At 40.6% G+C, this 9,070-nt stretch overlaps 1 protein-coding gene across 7 annotated transcripts in view; it reads right to left on the reverse strand.

Moving 5' to 3' along the window:
- HDAC4 (histone deacetylase 4) overlaps nt 1–9,070 on the reverse strand; it is a 481,696-nt gene that overhangs the window by 208,356 nt on the left and 264,270 nt on the right. For all 7 annotated transcript variants that reach the window (XM_019523379.1, XM_019523376.1, XM_019523374.1 and 4 more), the window contains one exon: nt 3,755–3,905. In XM_019523379.1, the coding sequence (XP_019378924.1) occupies nt 3,755–3,905 (151 nt within the window). The remainder of the gene's footprint in view (nt 1–3,754; nt 3,906–9,070) is intronic.

Consider the following 9,070-nt stretch of genomic DNA (forward strand, 5'->3'; position numbering starts at 1 on the left):
GCCTCCTGGATGCTTTCAAGTCTGCTGGGCCAAATGACCTGCACTCGAGAGTCCTGAAAGAACTGGCTGAGCTTAAAGCAGCACCACTGACCAAGCTGTCTGAAGAATCACGGAACTCATGAGTGGTCCTGGATGATTGGAAGAAAGCCAATGTGGTGCCCATCTTTAAGAAAGGGAAGAGGGATGACCTGGCAAACTACAGACAGGTCAGCCTGACTTCGGTCCTGGGGAAAATCTTTGAAAAATGCATTAAGGAGGCCATCAGTCACAAGATGGCAACTGAAGGGGTGTTACAAAGCAACCAGCACGGCTTTGTCGAGGGAAGATCATGCCTGACTAACCTAGTGTCCTTCTACGACAGGGGTGGGCAAAATGCGGCCCACCAGGCCATTCTATCTGGCCCGCAGGGCCCCTAAAAAAATCTAGAAAATTAGTATATATCTGCTCCTGGTTGCCTGTCACTCGGCCCTCGATGGCTTGCCAAAACTCAGTAAGCGGCCCCCCACCCAAAATAATTGTCCATCTCTGTTCTACAACCAGGTAACTAGCCATCTGAATGAGGGACATGAGGTTGACATCATTTACTTCAATTTCAGTAAAGCCTTTGACACTGTTTTCCACAAGATTCTCTCAATTAAACTGGAGGGTACTGGGCTGGACCTGTCTACAGTGAGGTGGGTGGAAAACAGGCTTAGAGGCCACTCCCAGAGAGCTGTAATAGATGGGATGGTCTCATCCTGGAGGCCCATCTCCAGTGGTATTCCCCAAAGATCGGTGCTTGGAGCCATGCTCTTTAATATATTTATGAATGGCTTGGATAAGGGGATAGAAAAAGCTCAATGATTAAGTTTGCAGATCTCACCTAATCTAACCCCTGCTACTGAAGGAGCCTTGGCCACTGATAACACCCTGGTCTCTCCCCTTTTTTTCCTCTGGTCCACACCGTTTTTGAAGGAATGAAATGTTTTGTGTAAAGTCTTAGGCTTGTTATAGGGAATTTGGGTGTTGCTTTAATGACCTGCTGTATACAGCTGGTTAGGCCAAATGACACTCAGATCTCTTAATTTCTGTGAAGCTGCTGAAATTGGGCAGTTATATTAATAGGTATATTTCTCTTCTGACATTTGAAGAATGGTATCGAATACAGCAGGTATTGTTAAAGAAAACAACTCCTTTAAGATCATTATGCATCAGTTGGAAACTCATATGATCATCATCCTGGGGAAGCAAACCAGCAAGTAAGGCACTAGAATTGGTAAATGGTGAGAATGTGATGTCCAAGGGTGGGGCAGAAGTCAGAACAGACAACTCCCACAAACAGAAAGGACAGCAGACAGCCCAGTGGCATATACTTTAAAGATGGAAAGGAAGGGACAAGATGAAAGTGGTAGGATTAGAATAGAAGGCCACATAGCTGTCCTAGGCCTTGTCTCTAGGACAGGATGTGAGAGTCGAGGAGAAGTCACTGTGAAAGACAAAACATTCCAGAGGCAATGTGAGAATGGTAGTGGGAAGAGTGAGATTCAGAGAAACAGAGGATGGAAACATCACGTCACAAAAGGTTTATCTGTGAAGGACTGGGGAATGAAGATTAGACTAGCTAATAAAGAACTGATGACAGTGTAACAAAAAGTAAGGCCAGCCATGCTTGTTACATTAAAAAGACCTAAGGTACAGAAAATAGCTCACTCGACTATGCTCAGTACTATCTTTTTCTTTTGTATTGCAATCATGGAAATTATGCTTTGATTCAAATGCATCATGACAGTACATTTTAATTCACATGAGACAGGTTGGTCTCCTGAGATGAGAAGGCATGGGCATGGGATGCCATTATATTACTTGAAATTTGTTTGTTACATCCTTTTAAAAAGAGCTATAAAATGATGAGGGGAATGAGTGCACTTAGCATTTGGTCCCTATTTTCTAGCCTTAAGGCTGCTTGAACTAATGATGTTTAGCAAGATTTTATGAAATGAGAAACATGTTTTAAAGCATTCATCAGAGGTTAGCTACATTAATTATTATACACCATACCACCTTTCAAATCAAAGTATTTTAAAAATAAAGATAAAAATCCTGTTTCCATGGTTACCACAGAACATCCCCAGGTTCTGTTCTTTCCTCCATACCTATCTACATTTCTTTAAAAAATATGCTTAAGATCATTTGAAATGTTTTATAATCACTCAGACACTTGTATTAATTTAAGTTATTGTAATGTAAATATAACAATACATATTTGATAGAAAGAGCAGATAAAACAGTCCATACAAAATCATCAATTGATATGAATGAAGTACCCTGAGTACAGAAAGTGAAAGGGAAATAATAATACAGATTTAGCCTCTATTTCCAAAAATAAGGGGGGTGTGGAAAGGAGACATTCCCTCTCCAGAAAAGACCCTATGTGTGGGTCCACATGAAATATCTTATCTAGCCATCACTGGTAAACCCTACACTAGCACTTCTCCCTTTTCCTTCTTTTCACTCCCCTCATGGAAAATTGAAAATGGAGATTTGAATGGAATTTAAAAGGCACAGGGAACTTTTTTTAAAGGACTTTCTGACCAATCCTATAAAACTATTTTGGTTTGTTAAATTTCATAGAGTTTTTAGAGCACAGTAATAAAACAATAAGAGTTTGTGCATTTTTTTTCTTTTGACATCCTTTGTGATTCAGTTGCGAGAAGCAGCATTTAACAGTAAATGAAAAAAATCCTCTGAATTTTTGCCTACTTATGGCTATCAAAAACATACTCTATTGTTCAATCCTTTTTAAATCAGTTAAATGAGAAGACAAGTGGATGTGTCAAAAGGATTAGAAATAGGACCTCCTGCACAGTTTGGGCATCTGCTCAAATATGCCCTAAGCTGACCATTATGTGTACATTGTTTAAAGGCAGATGAGAAATGAGCTGATGGGTCTAGTTGAGCTTCTACTCAACAAATATTCACAACGAAGAACTACAATTAGTGCTTTTGTTAGCTGCCTCATTTTGAACAGGGATGAAATCACTGAAGTACCTCTTGAGCACTAGATTGGGGTCTTTCTAGGTTGGGGGTAAGGCAAAGTGGGAGGCAAGCCTTCTCTTCTACTGCTGATGTGGCCAAACTTCTGCTCTAGAGGCCTTAAGCTTTCAACACTGCTTTGTGACAAAACTTTCAATTTCACTTATGAAAAGGATAAGAATAAGAAAGCAAAATGCTTTTGATAATAGGTTTTGGGTGGTCATAATCATTTTAACACATCTTTTTACACACTCCTCCCTAGTTATTATATACCCAAGAGCAAACCACACTTTGTAAGCTGTAAAAGAACTACTTTCAAAATGAAAATACTTTAAAAACGTAATTGAGGGCTCAAATAGTTTCATTTTAGAGAAACTAAAAGAAGGAATGCACTGTACAACTGGTATATTTTATGGTTTTAATATTCTCAGTCCATTAGGAATGCTGCCAAATGTACTTTAAAATGTTAAAATCAAATGAAGGGACATGATATACTTCCTTTTGAAAAAAATACTAAAATGGCATTCAGTGAGGCAAAAATTAAGATACAGCACAGAACAGCATTTCTCTTTCTTTGCCCTTCATCCACTCTAACACTTACAACATGAGCTGTTCATTTAACCAGTCCCTCTTTGGGAGCATTGCAAACTATCCTTCTACAACCATCTCTTAAACTTCTCCGGTTTCTATTTGCCTGCAATAAACTTAATTAGAGAAAAACATCCATCTTGCTGCTACTTACTTTCTTTTCCTTTCTCTTTATTTTTGAGCTGCTGTAGTTTCTGTTCTCTATGCTGCTTCTCTAGCTCCTGCTCCTGTCGGTGTTGTTCCAACTTCCTCTGGTGCTCCAAGAGTTCTTGCTGATGTTTCATTGCTAGCATCTCCTGCTGTTGCTACAGAAAAGGGAAAAGAAAATGAAGCAAATGAACACACACTGACTACCAAACACTTTAATTTCACAATTCACTAAACAGTGGTTGTTATAAAATTGATAACGGTGCTTAATTCATAAATAAACAATCAAGCAAACAAAACCCCCCAAAATGACATATTTTCCCTTCTGCAAAAGGTTCCTGTATTAGGATGGACAGGTCACGCTCTTCAACCTTATTCCCAGGTGAAAACAATATGCATGCTGAGATGCAGCTAGTAGGCCTGTGAGAATACGGAAGTAATCTATTTGGATTTGGAGGACAGTGACTCGATTCAGATCACTGTCCCAAATCGATTCCACCAAATCGGCTTCAGAAGATTTGGCGCCGATTTGGAGAGATTCGGCCATATACTATAATGGGGAATCACTGAAATACTTATAACTTTGTCATTTTTTGGCAAATTAACAGCAAGGATGGTAGCCTCTTCTGAGGGCACGAAGCCTGCCAAGTTTCAAGGAGATAGGTGCAGGGGTTTCTGGGAAACTGTACCTCATACTGCTGAAAACAAAAACTCATGTCACTTGTGTATGTTAAGGCAGATTTGGATGAAAACAGCAGGGATGGTAGCCTGTAACAGGGGGCCTTCCCGGTGCCAGTCAGATCTCTGCCTGCCCACCTGTTTCTGGGCCAGCTGCCCACCCCTCTTCTGCTCAAGCAGAAATAGTTTACAAAAGGGACAGAAAGGCTGAAGACAGAGGCTTATGTGCTGTTTCTATGTCCCTCCCCCAGAACACTGATTGGAAGGGGACTCAGGGAAAGATCACAGTCACTGGCCAGCTATAGATGTCAGTCTTCCCCCCCACTTCCTCTTCTCAGTTTCTGTTCCCCTGAAAGACTGCCTTCCAAATCTCCAAAACATTTTCTGAATCTTTTCTGAATTGATTTGGAAGGTTTTTTTGGTCTCCCGATTCCATTTGGATTTGGTGATTCGGCCTCCAAATCAAGCCGAATCTTCTCCGAATCGAATCAGCAACCGAAGTTTCACACACCCCTAGCAGCTAGCCGCTGGCCCATATGGTTCAGGAAGCCTCTGGCCTATCCTTCATGCCCTGAGCTGAGACTAGTTACAAAGTCCTGCTACTTATGAGCATCTAAACATATTGCCTAAATGTCATTCGCCTTCCCTAACTCGGTGATAAGCCCTCAAAACCTTTCAGTTGCAAACTACATAGTCATTGTCCCCACATCTACAGAGGTGTGGACAATGACTGAACCCAGGAAAATATTGTACCAGAGTCGGTCTCATTGTCGTCAAGAGCTCCTGATGGTGTGGGGAGCATCTTCTGCAGCTAAAAAGGGGCGAAAAGAGCTCCAAGGCAAATAGGTTCCCAAACCAATTAATCACAGGCACTGCAGGCAGGTTATTACTTATACCACACCAAATTGTCATAATTATTTTAACATTATTCCTTCATGGAATTATGTCTTAAGGATACATGAACAAAATTTAACTGAGGCCCTGGATACATAAGGGGAATTCAAACATTAAATCCAGGACTGCACTGATTTGATGCATCAGGACTAAATGAAGCTTAGGCCAGTGCAATCTACCCTTTAATGTACAGCAAACTTCCTTGGTGAAAGTCCAGTTTTGTGCTGGAACTGTAAGCGTTTTCACACGTGCTGTGGGACGTGGCACTGGGCACTTTAATTAACGAGCTGTGCTAATTATAAGTGCTTGTATGTCCCGTGCATCATGGCACTACATTACACACTTGCACTCTGTACCCAATATCAATACAGTTACACTGACAGAAAGTTCTCTTTAGTCTGGACCTCACCTCACTGTTTTCTTGCTATTGTGCATTTTTAACTAAGGCACAAACATCTGTAAGCATTCTTAAAAAAAGTATTTTAATGGATCATTACACACAAAAAAGCCTATGTTAAAGAAATGTCATTGGAGTTACAACACCAGGCACTCGAAAGTTAGGTAATGCCAGAATTAAGGTGGTCTCTGCCAAATGAATTCAGTTCCTATATGCGCGCTTTATGAAAATCTTTAGTTATGCAACCACATACCATTTTCCCACATTGTCTTAGTGCAGAGCAGGAGTGCTCAGGGAATGAGGCAACTATTCAATTTTTATTTTATTTTCCTCTTAACTCATGCCCTTATTTACTGCAAAACATCCACAACCAAAATTAACTGCAGGATGTTTTATTTCCTCTCTAGCTTTTCTGTGGTATTCATCACTACTATGTACACCTAACAAAACATGAATATGACTTTAGAACAGCCTTCTGAAGTAAGTTATTCCCCCACCCCATTGCTCCTTGCACCTTTACAAAAATGGATGTTCCTAGTATGGGGAAAGCCTGGGGAGCAGTGACTGCTCCAATCCTCCTGTTCCAGGGGGAAGAGGGACCTAAGCCCCCTGCCCATCCCTCAGACCAGAGAGGGTTGCTCCTCTGCTTGGCTCCGGATAGCTGGATCCCGTATCAAGCAGCCAACAGGAGTGCAATCTGTCTGGCCAGTGTCCTGCTGGGTCAGGCCAAGTTAGCAGCTCTGAAAAGCTGTAGAAACTAGCTTCCAGGAGCTTGCTCTGATGCCACCCTCAAACTCTTCCACTTCCTGGTCTAGAAGCAAGCCAGATTTGAATCGGGACACTTTACCTTGCAACAAAGTGTGGACCAACGTGTCATGCTGAACCATCAGAGGGACACTCTACAAGGTGGAAGACAGACAACTGGTCCTATATGTATAACTCCAGAAGAGGCATTGGGGAGGGGGTTTCAAATCTCATGACATGGTGTTTCTTGTTGCTGACAAGCATCTCATGCTTGGCTTTTGGGGGTTGGGGGCACACATCTGCACTTTCACTATTTGTTTTTAATTTTTGTATAATAAAGGTTTAAAAAGTCAAAAGTCTCATGCACATGCACTTTGCCAGATAGTCCCCTAGTATCTGAGTTACAGCCAATCCAAGGGAAACCTCTCAGACTGCACAATTTAGACCTGCTCAGGCTTTGCCAAGTGGCTCAATGTTTTGGGTAGTAGCCTTCTATTCTTTCCAGAATTACTGCAAGAAGATTTAACTGTTTTTTCCCCAGTTAGGTTAATAGAAGGGGACTTAGCACACCCATTAGCTTTGACTAAGCCTGTGCTTCTCTACAGACTGAAAACCTACTCAATGGCAGCCACTAATAAACATCACCCATAACACTACTACAACCTCACTTTACAGATGGGGAAACTGAAATAATGGCAGATTTATCTATCCATGGCCACAGAGCTAGTAGCATAAACAGGGTTAGCAACAAAATTCTTCCGAGGCCTGGCCCTTCATTTGGCTGTGCTTACAGGGCTGAGCATCTATAGAGTCCAGTGCAAATGCTTGACATTTCTGAAAGTAAGGTTCCACCACTGCCTAAAAATTAGGCACCTACAGCAGTGATTCCCAAACAGGATGCCACAATGACCCTTTGTGTTACAATCGTTTCCCCGGAAGCACACCATTCCTCTAAGCCACCATTGCTGCCCAACTGGTGATCACAGCCACGTGAACAGAGCAGCTTCAGGCACCACATTGACAAGCTGCACGTCAAGAACCCCTGTGGTCCAGGTCTGACTTGTGAGTTGGACACCCTTGCTCTAGGCCAAATGCAAATTGCTTTTCATGGGACCAGCAAAATATGATAAGGGCATTAGCCCTTTGCCAAATGTAAAGTTCCTACTGAAAATAATGCAAACAACTTTAAAATGGGGTTACTACCCCTTCTTCCTAGGGTACATCCAAATTTCATTTCTCCATTGTCTGTGAAGAATGTTACAAGTAGTTTAATCATATATTTATATGATTATGCCCCTAGATTACTCAGAATGCAGCGGCATGTTGACTCAGTGACTTGAGTTATCATGATCATGTTACTCCCTCAATACATTCTTTACATTGGCAGCTTATAAACTAGCAGATTGATTTTAAGTTGGCATTGTTGACTTTTAAAAACCTTAGTACAGTGTAGGTCCTGGCAAGAGATAAGACTTCTTCTTGGAGCCTTAACTTAAAGGATATCTGTGCTCCAATACCACCCACTCTTATAAGTTCACATCACCCACTCCTAAGCGAGAGGGGATCAGGCCAAAGCAGTCCTTGTTACTAAAGGTATCACACTTATTCTTCCCACAAAGTCTCTGTTACTGAATCGTACTCCAGTATTAGAAACTATACAACTTTTCAATTCAAAAAGCTATTTGCATAGCTTTTGAAATAATTGGACCATTTCAGCCATTTGGTTTTTGCTTTCTTCTTCCTCTTTATATACATTTGCTTTCCTTAAGTTTGACAGTGGTCTCCCATTTCTTTAAGTTGCACTAGTAACATTTAAAACAGTAGGGGGCATATTATAAAATAAAGCAATTTCAACAACTACACATGGACATGTGAAAAAAACGTCACCTGTATTCAGTCTTCTGAAATCCCTGATGCAGTAAATGTGCCTCCATTATTTTTTGCTAAAATTTAAAGCGTATTTATCACTGTGTTGTAAAACTCATGTTACATATATATTCCCTGCAAATCCAGTGGCCTTTTCGTACCACAATTTCATTCCATTTCAACAAAAGGCAATTTAGGATATAATCACCCACAGGAATAAGAACTCTGGAAGCCTAATTTTTCTGTTTTGTAATTAAGCCACAGCATCAACTAACACTTCTCCATTTGGAGAAGGAGTATCATTACAGACTTCCAACAAGTCCACCACATGGTGGCTTTTATAACATAGCCACAAAAATTATGTAAATCAATAATATTTAATGCACAATATGTTAAAACAGGTTTTGTTATTTTTCTGAAAACAGGGGCTTTTTTTTTCCCCATCTGCAGTCTCCTAAACCAAGTGTGTTATGCTTCTTGCAATGGTTTACATACATTAAAAAGCTTTAGAAGGAACTGTGCTTTCATTAACATTTGTAGTGAAATGTAAATGAACAAGAAAAAAAGTGAAAACAGATTTGTACTGGACTGCTTATAGAAATGTCATTAAAGATTTATTGTTTCTGCTGGAGCTCCAGCCCACTCTTGAGCATATATTTAATACAGGCTATGAATCTTTTCAAGGTAAATAAATGGAAAGAAAAAAAAAAAAAAAAAGAGACCTGTCTACAAAAAAAAAGGGGG

This window comes from Gavialis gangeticus, unplaced genomic scaffold (genome assembly GCF_001723915.1).
Source record: "Gavialis gangeticus isolate Ggan-Ray unplaced genomic scaffold, GavGan_comp1, whole genome shotgun sequence".
In the NCBI taxonomy this organism is placed as follows: domain Eukaryota; kingdom Metazoa; phylum Chordata; order Crocodylia; family Gavialidae; genus Gavialis; species Gavialis gangeticus.